Source organism: Lipophrys pholis, assembly GCF_963383615.2.
Source record: "Lipophrys pholis genome assembly, chromosome: 22".
Classification (NCBI taxonomy): domain Eukaryota; kingdom Metazoa; phylum Chordata; class Actinopteri; order Blenniiformes; family Blenniidae; genus Lipophrys; species Lipophrys pholis.
In genome coordinates this window covers 7,520,063-7,538,402 of record NC_137644.1, presented here as the reverse complement: position 1 = coordinate 7,538,402, position 18,340 = coordinate 7,520,063, and the positions used below count along the sequence as shown (strand labels likewise).

The 18,340-nt window shown below is 43.3% G+C and overlaps 2 protein-coding genes across 5 annotated transcripts; one reads left to right on the top strand and one right to left on the bottom strand.

The window, feature by feature from the left end:
• Positions 1-778: 778 nt before the first annotated feature.
• itfg2 (integrin alpha FG-GAP repeat containing 2) lies at positions 779-10,074 on the bottom strand. Of its 4 annotated transcripts, none has more exons than XM_080492296.1 (13): positions 9,709-9,871; positions 9,445-9,542; positions 8,595-8,690; positions 8,480-8,521; positions 8,225-8,402; positions 7,871-8,010; positions 6,639-6,787; positions 6,456-6,550; positions 6,216-6,269; positions 4,835-4,926; positions 4,607-4,724; positions 3,014-3,187; positions 779-920 (listed from the first exon to the last, which is right to left on the bottom strand). In XM_080492296.1, the coding sequence occupies exons 2-13, from the start codon at positions 9,538-9,540 to the stop codon at positions 853-855; spliced, it is 1,302 nt and encodes a 433-aa protein (XP_080348422.1). In that variant the 5' UTR covers positions 9,541-9,542; positions 9,709-9,871; the 3' UTR covers positions 779-852. The 4 variants fall into 4 exon arrangements, 2 of the variants coding, with proteins under 2 accessions (XP_080348422.1, XP_080348421.1); XR_013936496.1 differs by adding an exon at positions 1,218-1,505 and having other exon boundaries at positions 781-920; positions 9,445-9,871; XR_013936497.1 differs by lacking the exon at positions 9,709-9,871 and adding an exon at positions 1,218-1,505 and having other exon boundaries at positions 781-920; positions 9,514-9,666.
• A 2,809-nt stretch (positions 10,075-12,883) lies between these two features.
• Positions 12,884-14,613, top strand: ascl1a (achaete-scute family bHLH transcription factor 1a). The gene is made up of 2 exons (XM_080491617.1): positions 12,884-13,667; positions 13,757-14,613. The coding sequence occupies exon 1, from the start codon at positions 13,055-13,057 to the stop codon at positions 13,652-13,654; it is 600 nt and encodes a 199-aa protein (XP_080347743.1). The 5' UTR covers positions 12,884-13,054; the 3' UTR covers positions 13,655-13,667; positions 13,757-14,613.
• Positions 14,614-18,340: the final 3,727 nt, after the last annotated feature.

The window sequence follows — 18,340 nt, the reverse complement described above, 5'->3', positions numbered from 1 at the left end:
AAAGCTTTGTGTTTTCGCTCGAAATCGTTGGCGTGTCAACGGCCCCTTAATTCCCTGAATCCCGTCAGAGTGTCACTGCTCCTGCAGTGGATGAGCAAGTTTTTTTTTCTCATTCTGAACATAAAACAACAACAAAAAAAAACCCACACGAGGCACGAATAAAGAGGCCGACATGTGAAGCCATGATCTCCGGAGTAAAGCGTGGCGTTCACAGCATCTCGTCTCCAAAGGGCAGGAGAGACGAGAGACTGTGACTGCCGAGGACACCTGAGCCTGTGTTTGCCCTCGGTTACACAAACACACACACCGCTCATTTAATATTGCATGAGAGAGACGGAGGCAGTCGACATAGGAGGTTATAAGATCCTCCTCCTGGGAACAGTGGGTGATTGGGTGATCCCCCCCCCACCCCAGTCCTCCCAATCCTCACGCTGCTCGGCTCAGAGATACCACTGCTCCCATGCCGCCATGCTAATTTCATTACGTAACAAATGTATTACGTAACATCTGGGGCGTCTTCCAGATGATACGGCTGATAGATCAGGCAGGATGAGCGGGGGAGCTCCTTTTCCGTGGCTCGTCAGCACCGATTGACAGCAGCAGAATACCTTCTGTTGATCTTATTCACTGTCAAACGCTCACTGGTGAGAGACCCCCCCCCCGTGCTTTCATTCCTCTCTCGGGTTTGTTCAAAGTAACCCGGCTGGACGGAATACCAATGAGAGAGTGGGGCAATGTGCAGGGATGAGATTAGAGGAAAACACAACACGGACACGGAGTCGGTCGGTCACTGTTTATTAGCAGAGTGTTCACAGCCAGGGGAGGGGGGATGCGGTGAAATGTGTCGCCGTGCTACATGTGGGCATCCTTGTAGAGAACGTCTGCGACCAGCGCTCGGACTGCAGCCGAATCCTCAGCATCTGTGGGGGCAAAAAACAAGGGGGGGGGGGGTTAATGCTGACAGGGGAAACTCAAAGATAACACTTCATCGAGTCCAAATATAAACACCAGTTAACGTGGGAACTGGATCATTTTCTCACTGAAACCGACTGCTCAACGTTTTAGGTTGGCGTCTTTTACGTGAAAATTTGTTAAAACTGAGAAACAACACAAAAAGCGATCAATAGATTCGACAGCTGTTTCTCCGTGAATAACTCGAGTGAATTCATGTCTGTAGGAGCACAACACCGTCTCCAGGTAAAGAAAACACTGCTCACCTCGCGCTGCTCTCCTCTACCTCTAACAACCAGCTCACGCTTCAATTCCTCCGTCACAGGCTAGAAATCTCTACGTAGGAGTGGCGTCTCGTCTCTGGGAAGCTTCCCACGCCGTGCTTGGAGGGTCGACGGTGTCGGAGGATGTATATGAAAGTGGAGGCGCAGCGGGAGGGGGGAGGAGCCTGAGCGCTGCTGACATTTCCAACGGGTCATGGTGAGGCAGCGAACATCGCTCAGACATGGAGAACAGCGTGTACTTTATTCCATTTAACGTCCGGGTTGGTGCACCTAAACATGTGGATTTCACCAGGAGTTGATAGAAGAAGGAACGTTTCGTATGCTTCCCAGTGAAAACTAAGGTTGACTGGTGAACAGGAAGCAGCAGGGCGACGCTCCGGCTGCTCCTGTGGATCATGCTTTTGTGTGTCACCCTCTTCCTCCCCTTTAAAGCTGCTTCCCTCTTTGTGACGTGAAGCGCCCTGACAGCTCGCTGGGCCGTGCAGAGCGAGCAGCACCGGACTCATTTCTATTTTATTTCCCTGCGAGACTATGCATGCTGATGGAAAAACGCGGCGGCGGAGGGCCATTAGCAGAGGAAATTAACAGGAAATAAACAATCGTGTGCATCCAACCACCGTTCATAATCATTAATCCTTGTTGTTTTTGTTTTATTAGGGGGTTTGGAGGAAATCTGGACGGCACAGACACAAAGAAAAGAAGAGTCTGTGTGGACTACTCTACTCTATAAATACTCTCCAGCTCGGCTGGCTGACAGACGCAGTTTATTTACAGAGAAAACAGAAGAATTTCCATCCTGACCTCTTCTCCCAATCGCATCTGTCGCAGTGAAGGATGCAGCCAAGACATTAAACACTTTGAGTTACTTTGATAGCAAAGACCAAAACACAGGTGACCTACGCTCTAACCTGGACCTGAACGCCCCTCAAGCTCCTTTTGGACCCAACCTCTGATTTACTGGCCTGTGACTGGATGGTTAAAAACATAATGTGACTTACTTATTATTCTTTAGTGTTTCCTCCACTCTATTCAGTTTAATCGTAGAAGAAGAAGAATAACATGTTTTGGTTTTTTTATCTGTGTGATTCAGATAAAATCCTTTACAACTCATCAAACCCCTGAATGTTTTAATGTTGTTTTTTTTTTTTTTTTTTACAGGTTTTTAAGTGTATCTTAACATGTTCAATGTGTACAGTGACCCTGGGTGTCGTGAAAGACGCTAATAAATAAAACGGATTATTCTCCCTTTGGTAAATATGAAGAAAACATGACTATAATTGCTCGATATTTAAGAATAAGGAAAATAACCTGCACTCACTGTTATCAGTTTTATGTTATTATACAGATTTACAGTTTGATCTCTTCAGTGGTCCTCTAGTGAGATGGCAGTGCCTTCAAACACTTCACTTTTTCTGTTTTGGTTCAGACACTAGTTCAGATTTAACAGTTGTTATGGAAGGGAAAATGACATCACTTTGCATCTATACAGTTAATTTAAAGGGAAAAGCAGCGCCTCGCCCTCTGTACTGATCCTCTCCCTTCCACCAAGTGCATGAGCACAATTGTGAAAATGTCAAAGTATTGCTTTAACAGTGAAGCTGTCGGCGGGCGGGATCTTGTTAGCGGTGAAATCTGTCACCGCGGGATCGTTTCTCTCATCAGGATTCAGGTCAGTCAGCTTGTTACCGCCGGAGCGTCGTCGCTCTCTTTATTCAATTATGGCCACAAAAGGGGGAGGAAGCTCCGGTAGGAGCGAGCGTCATTAGCGGCCCACTCACCGACTCCCAGCGCCGTCAGCAGCTCTCTGAACCCGGGCTTCTTCTCCAGCACCCCCAGCAGGTTGGTGGACTCCATCCGCTCCAGCTCCACCTTCCAGTAGATGTGGATTTTGTGGTTGAAGCTCACGTAGACCAGGCAGGGGCTGTTCCTGCCCTCCTTACACGTGTACTGCCCTGCAGACAACCACCAACGCGTCACTCAAACTATCCCACAAAGCATGAAAACCCACCCGGAGCAGGCGGGGAAGGGGAAAGTGGAAAGTGGACAGGGTGGGACGGTCTGACTGTATGAACCAACAAACAAACAAACATCTAACAAAATCTCTGTTGTTTTTTTAATCAAACATCATATAATCTCCCTCAGACAAACTGTGGCTTCTTCAAACACTTTACAAACATCTGAGATGATCACAGAAAGCAGGGTGAAGAGAAAGGAGGGACTGAGGGTCGAGGCCGCCCCCTTGTGGAAATGGAGTGTGCAACTCCATTATTCGTTTTTATTTATAAATGCATCAAAAATTTGAATATCATTGAAAGTTCATTTGTTTTTTTAAATTTTTCCAGCACTCATAACATGTAAAGTCAAAATACTTTGAATGGAATGTTGCTTCTATTTGAACTAATTCAACAAATCAGCCATTTCAACACTCATAACATATAAACAAAAAAGCAGAATTTTGTTTTATAACATTTAAGTGCAATAATGATCACATTCAATTGGATGAAAATGTTTTAGAATATTTTTGTTTTTTTCCAATAAATTAATTAAAACAGTGTAACATATACGATACGATATCTCCAAATATATTATTTTTCAAGGTGTTCATTTCTTTTAACCAGGAAAGAAAATTATCATTAAATTAAAATACTTCAAAAAATGGTTTTCGAGGAGACTTATAGATTTAATGCACATTATGGTAATAAAAATCCAATTAATAAAAAGGTCATGAGAAACATGAAGTTAGGTTTCAATATTCTTTCTATCGAAGGTGGATTTTGACTCACCTAAAGTATAACTGTCTAATTCCAGACAAAGTTTTCTGTCCAATAAGAACATTGAATGTGACTTCAATACCGAGCGCAGCAGAAGAAGTTCAATCAGCTTTAACTCATTATTCTGGTGATGTGAGGATTGAACTCAGAGGATTCACTGGGTTTGCTGACTGAGCGCTGGATGGTGAAACCTGCACATCCTTCTGATGTGACGTCATCTTCCTGATCGTCTGATGAATGTTTCTCCTGAGCTGCCAAACCACTCACTCCCACAGCAGATTAAAGAGGGACGACAACACCGTCAGGAAGACGTATCGGCCTCCGACGGGCCGCCTGCTCTGAGGTGAGATCCAGACGGAAAAGACAAACTGGAGACGACGTGGCGACGACGGGCGGACAGCGCGTGAACGAGTTAACTGAGGAGTGGTGAGAGTGACGGTGTGAATGAGTGAAAAGGAAAAGAGGCTCGGTGCATAAATGATTAGATGATGGATGGATGGATGCATGTTTCACAGATAGATGATGGATGGATGGATGCATGTTTCACAGATAGATGGTGGATGGATGGATGGATGGATGGATGGATGCGAGGTTCCTCACCGGCGCAGAAGGCGTTGACGTTCTCGTCGAACTGGAATCGAACCACGGTGCGGTTGTGGTCGATGATGTAGGTTTGGCCGTCCCAGGCGCAGGCCACCACCTCCTCTCTGCCGTCCCCCTGCAGGCAAACAGGAAGTCGCGATGAAGAACCGATCGACGTTTTTCTCCTTTAATACACGTTTGAATTCCTGGGCGAAGACGCAGTCCCGTCCAGTGACGGAGACTCACGGTGACGTCGAGCTTCTGCAGAGCGAAGAGCTGATGGTCCACCTGAACAGACCAGAGCAGCTGCTCCGAGCTGTTCATCAGCTTCAGGGTGCCTGCAGCAGGAAAACCAGGCAGGTCTGCACTTAGAGCTCAATCTACAAACCGTCAACACAGTATGTCGCTATAGTCCATCCCCTCTTCCTGCAACATCCTCGGTGGCGTCGTGGGAAACAGGACGTGTGCCAGCCTGCCTGCACCAACAATGTATATGGATTTTAGCAGGAAGGCACAGAACCAGAAACTCGCGCAGGGAGAACATGTGAACTCCACCCTGACTAAGCCGAGGCTGGATTCAGACTCGTGACCTTCTTGTTGGAAGCGAGCAGCGCTGCCTGCCGCTCCACGGCGCCACCTGTAGTGATTCCTCCTGCTGTTTGCTGACAGTAAAATGATTTTTCCTAATCGGTGTCGGCATGCCGGGGGTGCAGGGAGAGGCGAGAGCGAACCGGAAGCCTTCTGGTGATAATCCCACCGGATCCTCGCTGCTTTAAATATTGATGCTCGCTCCTGCTGCTCCCAGAGCTGCTGACGGTTATCAGCGTCCACACTTCTTCTTCTTCTTCAGAGGAGTTTACCAACACACCACCGGCTCTTCGTGCTGAATTGATGCCATACCGACAACATCAACTCACTTAAACAAGCAGCTCGAATTTCACTAGTTTAAACCAAATAATGGATTTTTGCACGTTAAAGCTACAATATATAATATTTCAGTTTAATGTAAATTGATATAACTTTAAATACTCAGCCGGTATAACCTTAAACAATCAATAATGACATATGACATTTTTATTTTCTGGTAAAGTGACCAAACTGAACAAGCTTTCCAACTGGCATCGGCCCCGTTCACTCTTGCAGTGCCAGTTTGCAACACAAGAGGGTGTAGTGAGTCACTCAAAGAAGCAGCAGGTTCAACAGTTAAAACCACAACGTCTGAAGCTTTTGGTTTATACACAGTGATGTGTGATCAAAAAGGCTTTGGCCACTCACCTAATGAACTCTCATTTTTACTAGTTTGAACAAATTTAATGAAGAAAGAAATGCTTTAAAAACCTTAAAAATATGATTCATTTACTTTATAGAGAGAAGATAAACCGAAAGTGAGAAAAAAAGTCATCTAATGACAATTTTGTGATGTTCTGCTGGTTTATTTAGTAAACACGTTTTCAAGCTTGTAATACCAATTTGCACCACAAGTTCCTGTATTGAGTCACTTACGATACACATATACAAATATTTGACTTTATATTCATGGATTAAATCAGATTCCGTCTGACTGTGACAAACGTACGCTCACATTCTGTGCTGTAAAAAGATGAAAAAGTTCAAATAATCATCTCACCGTCTAACGTGCAGAGCGCAAACAGTCCGCATTTAGAGGACTCCTCCTTCGAACCTGGTCAAATCAGTAGAGATCAGATAAGAAAGCTCCAACCACAATCAAATGAACTCAAACTATTAAAAAAGGTAGTGTTAACTGTTTTTTTAAGACTTTTCAGGAGCTTCAGCGAACACGCCGTCACTCCATTGTATCGCTGATGGATTTCAGCTCCTTCAATAAAAAGCTCAGGCTGTTTCGAACCTTTGCTTATGCTGCCGATGAGGTGAGTGGAAACGTTCTTGTTGTGTATCCGCCCGGTGGTCGGATGGAGAACTACATCTCTGGAAGGCCCCTCGCTGTGAGCAATAAGAGCAAAACGAATAAATCGGCCGTGTTTCTTTCAGTCACTCTAAAACTAACGACAGCGATGAAGAGTTTTTCTACCTCCCGGGTGTAGCGGGGGCCTCGTCTTCGGAACCGTTGGAGTCCTGCTGGGTCCAGGAGCAGAGCAGGATGGCGTAGCCACAGCCGGGCTGAGACACCATGAGCTCCGGTAAACCCTCCACACCCGGGTTCACCGACAGACTGTCCACCTGCGGAATCAATGAAGTCCATTACACAAACACTGGTGAACCGAAACATTAAGACCACTGACAGCGGCAGTAACGCTGATGATCATTTCACCTCTTAAAAGCTCAAATATGCTTCATTTGTTTTTGTTGTTGTGGTTAATCAATACATCCACTAGAGGGCAGTGCACGGTGCTGACATATAAACAATATTTGATGCGTTTCATTCAGAAGTTGATCAAAAGCACTATGAAAGCCAAAAATCTTTAAAAATATAAGAAAGCTTCAAGTGCAATCTGAAACACACAAACAAAATGTATAAAAAATATACAGTAACTAAAAATGCATAAAATTTGTGGAAAAGAAGAAGAAGAATGTACCAAAATGAACTGAAAGACATATAGAATATCTACAAATGATGGCAAATGACTATACGAGACATAAAAATAATATAATGGAATAAAAGAAAAATTACATGAAGCATCAAAATGGCTCAAAGTACAAGAGAGGCTTAAAAGAGACAGGTAAATGTATAAAAACAAGTAAATACAGGGACTTGAAAGGTTTTCAAAATGAAAGCAAAAAATGTCACTGGATGCAAAATGAAAATAAATGAGTAAAATGACTTAATAGAAACTGATAATATGTCTAAATGCTGCCAATTGAAAATGTGAGACAAAAAGAATGATGAAATGAGACTGAAATGATAGGAAGCATGAAAATATAAATAAAATACAAGAGCAGCTTGAGCAAAACAAAAACAAACAAAAAAAACAAGTGAAGTGTATAAAAGATATAAAAAGAAAATTGACTGAAAAAACGTTTAATGACTGATGAGGTTGTTGTTGAATTGATTTAGAGACTTAAATACAAATTAATGTTTCTCTTTGGACCAAAACATCCAAAAATATCTGGAGAATAATAGAGAAACCAGCTTTCGGGTTCAGAAGCAGCAGGTAGTTTCACTGAAAAGTTCAGGTTAATTCTTTTTTCTTTTCTGTAAATATGAAAAGTCAAGACATTAAAATAAACATTTTAAAAAGCCTCAATGTTTTCTCCTTTTGCATGATGGCTGAGTGAAGCTGTCACCTTCCCTCTCTCTCTCACCTGTCCCTCCAGGAGCCACTTCTTCAGCAGGATCAGTTGTCCCGATCCGACCTCTGACGCGTCGGACGGCTCCTCCCAGCGGAAAGCTCGCACCACGCGGTCGGTGTAGCCCACCACCAGCTCGCAGCGTCCGTCTCCGTCTGCAGACGACAAGAGAAACCTGCTGAGTTTCAGACGCCAGAGACTGACGGTAGGAGAAAAGTCTCAGGACTCCAATTTGAAACATGTTTTATTCCATTTTCCACTTACTGCAGTGGATTCAGTCTTTGACCCGCAGGTCGCAGACGTCTGGTATAAGCAATATAAAACCAAGGCGAGTCCACACAGACTCAAACGCGGGGGACTTGAGTTTACCGATGTCGCTGATGAGGATGACCTTGGTGTTGGCCGGGATGTGCTGGGTGAAGAAGGGCCTCTGGTCCTCAGGCGGCAGCGACTCGTGCTGGCTGGACGACTCCGCCTTGTTTGCAGACGTGGCCGTCAGGTCGAACAGGTGGAACCAGCCTTCTGCTCCCACAGCCACCACAAAGTTCTGACAGAAAACGTTTTAGAAGATCACTTCAACACCTTCAGCACAGGATCGGCTGCTCTTTACTGATCTTTTCTCACCTTTCCTTTGTTGCAGACGTCTCCAACTGCAACACACGTCAGCTGGAAAACAAGAACAGATTATATTCTGGGACTGACTCTATGAAAGCAGATGTTTTCTGGTGTGTGTGCTCACCATGCCCGCGCAGCTCCGCGTGATCCAGGGTTTGGAGTCGTCATTCTTGTAGATGAGCAGTTTTCCACTCGTGTCTCCGACAACCAGCTCGTTCAGCTGCATTAGAAACAGACGGCTCGTAAACTCTTCATACACAAACTTCAAAATCATCTGAAATTACAATCATGACTCAGACTCTGATGTTTGTTTGTTTTTTGAGGTGTTGGACCTCATTTGTGAGGTAAACTGAGCTCATGTGAAAACTGAATGGCGAGCAAAACAAATACAGAAAGACAACCACATTTGTAAATTATTAGAATGGGTGGATAAAGCAGAAAACTAAATAAAGTCGAAAGAGATAAGAAATTGTTGCAACATTTTAATGTGCAAATTATGACAGGGTTGATTTGTTAAAAAACCTATTACTGATGAATCGCTTTGAAAAGTGAATGTCGTTCATTGATTAAAGCTGATTAAAGTGGATTATTTAAGGATTAGTCAATTTGAAAACTGAATAAGGTTGATGATCTACGTATTAACCGGTTTAAAAACGGATTACTTATTTATTGATCAGTTTGAAATATGAATAAAGTTGATTATTTGGTTATAAACCTGAATAAAGCGGATTAAATGCCGATTATTCCATATAAAAGCTGAAATAAAGATTATTTATTGATTATTCGGTTAAAAACGGTATAAATGTATTGTTTTTGATTATCCTGTTTAAAAGGTGAATAGAGTAAATTATTTCTTGATTGTTCAGTATAAAAGCTAAATAAAGTAGTTTAATTCCTCATTATTCGGTGTAAAAGCAAAGTAAAGTGGATTATTTATTAATTATTCGGTTTAAAAACGGAATAAAGTTGATTACCGAGTCGTTGTCTGCGTCTCCCAAACAGATGGCGTGAGGAAACAAAGTCCCTGTAAAGTCCAAACTCACCCTCTGGACGTAGTTTACAGACCGCATAGCTAATAGATCAATACATAGAAATATAATAACAGTTTAAATCCGATTGATCCTTCCAGCCTCTTCAGACCAGATTTCATATCATGATAAACAGTTAGCTTCTCTGTAGCTAACTTATCTTCTACAAATTCTCCAGAAAAAAAAAACTTAAATTAACCGCAGCCAGACCTAAATAGTCTCAAAGATGAAGTCCGCGTCCTCATTATAAAACCAGTATTCAGGACGTGACTCTTTATATCAACTGTAAAGCCCGCAAACGTCTATGTTGAGGCTAAATTAAAGCTAACTGTGTTACATGCGTCTCCTCATGGTAAACAAAACCACGTGACCTAAAAGTACGGAAACCCGGTGAAGACTAAAAGGAGCTTCGCAAAGTTCAAAACTTGTCGAGTTCATATAAAAGAAAATCTGTGTGATTTCATCTTCGTTTGAATTAAAGTGCATGAGTGATATAAATGGCTATTTGATTTGTTGAAGTATGATGATAAATGATCGAGGTCGTTTCATTGATCAGCGAGTAAAACAGCGATATCTGGCGGTGAAAGAGCGTATATGCATGCAAACGTTTATAAAGTTAGTTTTACGTTTCTGTGTTCTTTGTTTGACGAAAGTTTGACGCATTTACTTAAGGAGTACATTTTTCTGTATCTAAAGATTTTAACTGAGGTATCAATTCTTCAACCCTTGTATCCCCTCCCCCCAATTTTCTCCATTTTAAATGTTGAACGATTCACTAAAACGAAGTGTAAAAGTATGATGGCAGAAATGTGTGAACTAAAAGGATTCTTAAGCGAGTGAGTGAGTGAGTGAAAAGAAAGAATAAAACAATAAAGAAATCTATAGACGAGTGTGTGGAAAAAGTATACAATTGAATAGATAAATGAATTTATAGTGAATGCATTTATCTATTCACTTATTTCCATGTTTTCTGTCTACCTATTTATATATTTATTCATTCATGTTCACTATAAATAAAGACTGAAGTGGAAACAATTTACACGTGAAAATATCAACATACAATCACATTTATTTATCATTTGTGTAATTTTCTTTATATGTGATTGTTTAAGGATTGCCCTCTGAGATTAACAGCGCTTCCATCCACCCAACCTCCCTCAGCTATATTAACCATCTATGCCCTCAAGGGGACGCTGTTCAATTGTAACTTCTGTCGAGCAAATCTCATACAAAGCAGAAGTCCTTTACAGAAAACTAATCATTTCAAACTTTCTCTTGTATTAATCCGAGAAGTTTTTTTTTAACTCGAACATTCAAGAATTTACAGTCAGAAACAATGAATCAGATCCTTTCGAAGCTTTTTGTCTTTCTCCTTTTTTAAGGCTGAATACGTCAAAGTTTCTGTCATTAAAGAATCATCTTTCAATGAAAACCAAGTTTAAGAACCGTTTTTAATGACAAACAAATCGGATGATAATCCGCCACCCTCACATGAGTGTGGACGCTTTTTTAAAAGTTTTTGTTTTGTTTTATTATCTCCCCTGACAGCGAGCTCTCCAAAGAAAAGAGAAAAATGCAGAAAAGAAGTTGGGGGGGGGTTGTTTAAATGAGAACTCGGGCGCCCAGATGTCATATTAATTATTACAGGCAGCTTTGACTGGAAAGCCCCCTCGAGTAAAGTGCACGCGCTCACAGGCAGCCTCTGGAGGCGCGCACACAAAGTCCGCACAAAGCGCTAATTGGACTCTGGAAGCGCAGTGACAGGCAGTGGATAGGTTTCAGAAAGCCGAGAAAGCCGGGCCGTGGTGAAGGGGCGCGGGGGACGCTGAATAGAACCCACGCCTCTTTTCTAAACTCTCTTGCTGGGGGTGGTTGGGGTGGGGGTGTGGGGGTTAATAGATGTGTGTGTGTGTGTGTGTGGGGGGGGCTCCTCAATGCAAGCTTGATTTTGAATGCCACTGCCAGGACAGAAAAATTGCACAATTTATTACAATCCCCTTGACAAGACGCGCGTGCATGGGCGCACGCGCACAGAAATAAAGAAAAAGAGGAGGTTAGGGTGAGTACACCCACACACACATACACGCACACGTGCACGCGCGCACACACATACACACAGAGAGGGGGTGCGGCAAGATGTAAACACAGACCGAGTGAACTTCGTGCGTAAAACTGAACTTAGATTTTAATCCAATTTATAGCGGAACACACGCACTGAGGAGAGTCTTGCAGTTTCCTTATCTTATATATTTGGGACGGACCTCACAGCAACTGAAATCACCACCAACCTGGAGAAATTCTGATTTAACCTGTTTCTGCGCATCTTGTTGCGCACTTGCGTAAACATCATTCAAAGACAAGTGTTTCGCAGTTTGATGCCATTTTTGTTCCCCGCTGAAAGACGTGTTTGATTATTCCCCTCACCCTGAAGCGACAATAATCGACAGAACACCCGCGTCCGCGCTACTGTAACCATATCGGGTGTATCAAATCATCCACAAAGCCTCCTCCGAGCCACTTTCTTTCAGAGCCACCCCCCTCCTCCTCCTCCTCGTCCTCCGATCTGCACCTCTGCGTTCCGCCTGTGCGGCTGATGATCTGCGCTAATCAAAGTGGAAAATTCGTCCTCTGCTTGCACAATAGTCGGTGAAATGAGCGGCGCTCTGGCGCGTCTGGATAATGTTAACAATGAAAGTAGACAGCGCGAAAGCCGCAATGACAAACAGCCGCGGCTGATTTACACTGGAAAACGCGTCTCAATAAAAAGACAAAAACAGTGATATATGAAGTTAAATTCACTCTTCCATATCACATTTATTGAGTTAAACCCTTCAATGACTCTGTGAAACAAGTTTAAACTATTCAAATTTTATTCCACCCGTTGATTTTTGAGGTTTAAAATGTTAAAATCTTCTTTTAAAATTGAATTTCAACGTAATTATTATAACTTTATTTAAGTTTATCCAAAACTTCTGTCAGAAACTTTATGATAAAGTAGTATTAGAGGCAGGAAGCGACAATTTCCTCCCCTGGAGACGCAGAACTGGACGCACACGCGTGCGTAAAAGTTGTAATTACTGAACCAGATGCGGAATGAACACAAATATTTTGAAAACATGAAGTTTTTCCTCAGTGAAGCTCACCGTCTCCTCTTTAAAACCTCTCTTCTTTGCACTTTGTGATAGACAGGGAAAGCACAAAAAGAAAAAAGGGAGAGAAAAAAAACCTCACCACTGACTGTTTGTTTAGTGCTTCAAGTGGCACGCGTCCGGCGCGCGCAACGCACCGGTACCGGGGCAGGAGCCCAAGGTGAATCCACGCGACAAGAGGGCGTGGCCAGCGCCTCTTCCAAATGCGTTGAAAAGCAGTGGCGTCCTTCTTCAAGGACTCAGAGCAGCTTTGAGGAGCGCGCAAGGCAGCAGCCGGAGCGGACTGGCCCCCCTCCTCCACTGACACACAGCCGCACCACGTGAACGGCACGAGCGGGACGCACCGCCAGGACACTCTGTGATTCTTTATAAACTTTGTGTGTGTGTTTTATTTTTTAATCCCGGGAATGGACCTCACTGCCAAAATGGAACTTAGCGTGAGCCAGCAGCAGCTGATGCCCTCTGCATGCTTCTTCTCGGCGGCGGCGCAGAGCATCCAGCTGAGTCCGAGCAGCAGCAGCCAGAGCAGCGGGAAGTCCGGCTCCAAGCAGCCCAAGAGGCAGCGCTCCTCGTCCCCGGAGCTGCTGCGCTGCAAGCGGAGGCTCAACTTTGCAGGCTTCGGCTACACGCTGCCGCAGCAGCAGCCGCACGCGGTGGCCCGCAGGAACGAGCGCGAGCGCAACCGGGTCAAGCTGGTCAACAACGGCTTTGCCACCCTGCGCGAGCACGTCCCCAACGGCGCCGCCAACAAGAAGATGAGCAAGGTGGAGACGCTGCGCTCCGCGGTGGAGTACATCCGGGCCCTGCAGCAGCTGCTGGACGAGCACGACGCGGTTAGCGCGGCGTTCCAGTCCGGCGTCCTGTCACCCACCATGTCGCAGGGATACTCCGCGGACATGAACTCCATGGCAGGGTCACCCGTGTCCTCCTACTCGTCGGATGAGGGATCGTACGACCCCCTGAGTCCGGAGGAGCAGGAGCTGCTGGACTTCACCAACTGGTTCTGAGCATCCACGCGAGGTAGGAACAAATGCAACGATCCCCAAACACATTTATAACGCAGCGACACGTGAACAGTGGCTAAACCTTGTCCTCCCCTTTTCTTTCAGATATGATGGATCAACTTAATTTACTGTTGTCCTGCGCTTGGGATGGCCCCGGAGGAGGCTGAGCGTTCTCAAGAACCAGATGCACTGCACACGCGTTTTGGTCGGTGCGTCCTCGGCGCGCGGTCCTCCCCAGGCCTGAAAGAAACACTGAAGGGGAAATCAGGCCACAGATCAGCGCCAAAGGATTTAAAAAAGGAAGTCGGGTCTCCTGACAGCGTGGGAATCCCAGCCACTGTGCATTTGTCCATGATAAACACACACACCCACACACAAACGCGATTCATGCGCTCCGGCAGCACATAAAAAAACATTATTTAATACGTTGCTTTTTCAACTATGCTAATCCAATCACACAACACCAACCCTTTGGTAAACCTCTCAGAAAATGCTTCCAAGTCGCGGATTTATTCTATGAAATTCTATGTCAAACGCTTTTTTTTTAAATTTATTAAGATATTTTTGTATGTAAGAGATTTATAGATGTTTTGTACACATCTTTTGTATATATTTTGTCTATATAATGCGAAGTTGCTTCTATACCTCCTGCCTATGTAGACGTGTAGTCTATTATTCTCTGGCTCTTCTTGATTGTGAAGTTTCCAGAAGGAGTTTGATACTCCCGACGTGTTATATTCGAGCACCAACGTGTCTTATTTAACAGTAAAACCATGTTATTGCATTTTGTTGTCACAATGATCAAATACTTAAGCAGCTATTGTCCAAACAGAGTACAATAGCGATGCATTGTCTCTACTTTCCAGCTCTATATCTTCTTCACTTAAGCAGATGTTGGAAATGAGAAGTCTTATAACCATATTTTCTACACTCTAGTCCAAGAATAAAACGAGATGCTATTGAACTACTTTGCCATGCCTTATTTCTGTGTGTGTGTGTGTGTGTGTGTGTGTGTGTGTGTGTGTGTGTGTGTGTGTGTGTGTGTGTGTGTGTGTGTGTGTGTGTGTGTTGGGGGGGGGGGGGGGGGGGGTTGAACTGACAGTAGCAACATGTGGTCATAAAGTCTGGTAAACACAAACTGAAAGGGAATAATGAAGCAACAGTCTGGATAATGCTTGTGGGGGTTTAATTATTGAGAGAATCACTTTTACGCATAGTTTACGCACGATATATCATCTTATTTATTTTCATAAATTCCTTTAGTCACAGCTGAGTCCAAGAAACCACCAACATGCAGGTCTACTCGCTGTAGATTGCCACCGTGCAACTCCTTACGCAGCTCTTCATGTTTTGGTGCGTAAAACGGAGGGTTTTTACACATGCACCATTACAATGATGCAACACTCACAGGCCGGAAAATTAATCTGTTTTGTTTATCTGGAGGAATGTAAAATACAAAAATTGCCATTTTTATCGAGATGGAACAACTTTTCTGTGTCTTTTCCTTTACTTTCCCTTGACTGTGCGCAAGTTTGAGTGATGCACAAAAATGTATATATTTTGCCTTTGCTCGCATAATCCTGATTAAAACAAAACTCCATGGAAACTTCTCAAGGAATTCCTTTTAAAGTGACTGAACGAAGCCACGGTGGTCGGTTTTGCCGGTCAGCCTCAGACTGTGAAGTATTTGGGGGGGGGGGGGACTTTTGTCTCTGCACAACTAAGTTTGACAGGTAGGGCGGAGGCTGCTGCCGGACGCGTGTCCGCTTTAATGAGTGAATGAGGGTCTGGATGGTGGTCGAGTGGAGACACAGAGCTGAATTGGCTGATGGCGTGTGCCTGCTGACAGCAGCATGCCGCCGCCCACACAACAGCCACCTGGTTCGGAAAAAAACGAAGAAAACCCTCCCTGTGTGCTACTCAAGTTCAGATTACTCTGCTTTCTCTTTCTTGTAGTCTCCACAGTGATTTAACATCACATAGAAAGTCATTATTTTGTTTCAAGGATTCAGAAAAAGGAAATTAGAAAATGCGTAACAGTTGTTCTCATGAGGGGGTGTGACAGTGGAGGCAGGAGGGTCCAACTGTGCTGCAACTTCACTGCAGAAAACCTACTTTAATGTAAAAAAGAAACATTTCTAGCGTTAACGAAACAAACGAACAAACGAAATATTTGTAATAATTGTGCTTACATTGTTTTCGCCTTGGTTAAATAAGCAATAACACTGTTTTAGTGATTTATATACAAAATCCTCCTGTGGCATTCTGTTATTTCAATTAAGCCTGCATAGTTATACTTACATAACGATAACTTTTTTCTAATCATTGTTTCAACCCTTTTTGGATTGCTTAGGAGTCCATTCAACAATCTTTGAAAGTATTTGAGCCTTTTTTTGTCCGTTTTCAACACTGTTGTGTTATTTTCTTTTGTATAAGTATTTTGAAACTTAACTTCAGGTCACCTTTTCAAAAAAACTAAATAAAAAAAATAAAAAAAAATAAAAAAACTATATATATATATATATATATATATATATATATATATATATATATATATATATATATATATATATATATATATATATTTATTTGTTTTGTTTTGTTTTGTTTTAGTGGTCTCTATCTCTTACAGCCCTCCTTAATGCCCCCAATAGACCTCTTAACCCTAAAAATATCAAAACCTAGACCAAAAGTGTCACTCAGAGGTTGATTATTTGCAGTGTATACAAGACATTGTATTTAATGCATTTCAAATGTGACTGCAGCTCTGTAGTGGAACTCAGGCGTGTCAAACATAAGGCCCGTGGGCCAAAACCAAGTAGCAACGGGACACGACACTGAGACCTGAGCTGAGATATCAGTGATGCTGCCATTAAAGATCGCAAACTAGCATGAGCCTCAAAGCCACGCTGTCAGACTGAGTTTGTACAAACAACTACAATGAAACAACCACAGGAGAAGTTTTGGGACGTTTCACTGTATTCTGCACCAGAAGGTTCCTTTAAAAATTGGCTTTATGTTGAGATTGTAGTCATTTTCAGTAGTAATTGTTTGGCTTTGTAAACATTTTCATCACCTCCACTCTGCGCCACAACAAAGAAAAACTTTAAAGTTCAAATTTAAATGTACCATTTTACCGGTCCAGCCCATTAGAAATGAAATCCGTCCGTTCCTCCATCCATCCATACACCTAAACATCTGATTGAAATCTCAGTACTTGCTATAACGTGATCCTGATCTCTTCTGCATCAGCAGATATCAGTCTGACAAGTTTTAGAGAATAGAATGCTTTATTTGTCATTATATGAGTGATCGATACGGTAATGAAATTGCAGGTGCTGCTCCCTTTAGCATCAAAATACATACAAATTAGGGTGGAAAATACATTGATATATATGTTACAGTAATACTTATTTGATTGGAAAAATCTTAATTCAAATTGTCTATATTATTTTAAAAGTGGATCCAAAATAGAACACGGATCATCACTTCTTCTTTTGCACGTTACCTGTTGGTTGTGACCAAAAGGAGGTTTTGAGTTAAACCAAGAGCAATGAAAGCGGTCAACTGACACCCTGAACTGCTCCAACACATTTAGTTGTTTTTAAAAGTTGCTCCTGGAGATGTTGAAGTTTGGACGAGATTCAGCTAATCTCTTCTAAACACTTGAAAACCTTCAGGAAACTTGTCTTCATCAGTTGAGGACTCTCTGCGAGGACGTCTCTGATCTAACGGCCCTGCTTTCCTGCCTGTCAGAGTCCATTACGTCGCCTCGTCGGCGGGCTGTCAGGCGTGCACAGGAGAGCGCGGCCATATCTAATTGACAAAGCCGGGGCGACACAATGGCTGAAACTGCAATAGTCGAGTATCGGACTGAATATCATTCGTCAGTGTTGATTAAGTTGGATGGAGGTGGACAAAAGCTCGCAGCATCTCTGCCGCCACATTCAGCCCGATGTTGTTGTTTTCACCGGGGAACAAAAAGCACTTGTTGCATTGACACACACACACACACACACACACACACACACACACACACACACACACACACACACACACACACACACACACACACACACACACACACACACACACACACACACACACACACACACACACACACACACACACACACACACACACACACACACACACTTTCTGGAGATTTTTATGGGATGTGCCACATATTTCAGTGCAGCAGCAGATTTCAGGACCACAGACAGTGCAACCAGTGAGCGTGTAAAGTGAAGTTAGTTCTTCCTGTGGTTGTATGGATTTTCTCGTTTCCTCCCACAGTCCAAAACCATGTATCTGAGGTTAGACGGTGGCAGTAAATTGCCTCTAAGTGTGTGAGGGTCTGGACTGCTGACCTGTCCACTTGTTTCCAACCACAGTCAGCTGGGAGGAGCTCCGGCACTCTGCTGCCGTCTGGATAAGATAGAACGCAACTCCAGTGCACAGTGTTTTACATGTTGATAAAGAGCCCAACTCGCCACCCGGATGTTACTAAAATTATAATCCAAGAGTTTTCAGGATCTTTCTTTAAACATGTACATTTGGCACAGTAAGTTCACTCGTTGTGAAGCATTGCAACGTAAACAGAGAACTTCTTGAATTAAAGTTGCAGCCTGCTGGGGGGCCGGCTACATTCTGAAAACTATATCATTTTCAGAATGTTGCCTGTAAACA

What these genes read in the sequence shown, in the direction of transcription:
- itfg2 (XM_080492295.1), bottom strand. Translation starts at nt 9,540, where the DNA reads ATGCGGTCTGTAAACTACGTCCAGAGGGTGAGTTTGGACTTTACAGGG. An exon ending in GAGACGCAGACAACGACTCG is followed by an intron (nt 8,691 to 9,444) that starts GTAATCAACTTT and finishes TTTCTAATGCAG; the next exon opens with CTGAACGAGCTGGTTGTCGG. An exon ending in GCCCCCGCTACACCCGGGAG is followed by an intron (nt 6,551 to 6,638) that starts GTAGAAAAACTC and finishes TATTGCTCACAG; the next exon opens with CGAGGGGCCTTCCAGAGATG.
- ascl1a (XM_080491617.1), top strand. Translation starts at nt 13,055, where the DNA reads ATGGACCTCACTGCCAAAATGGAACTTAGCGTGAGCCAGCAGCAGCTG.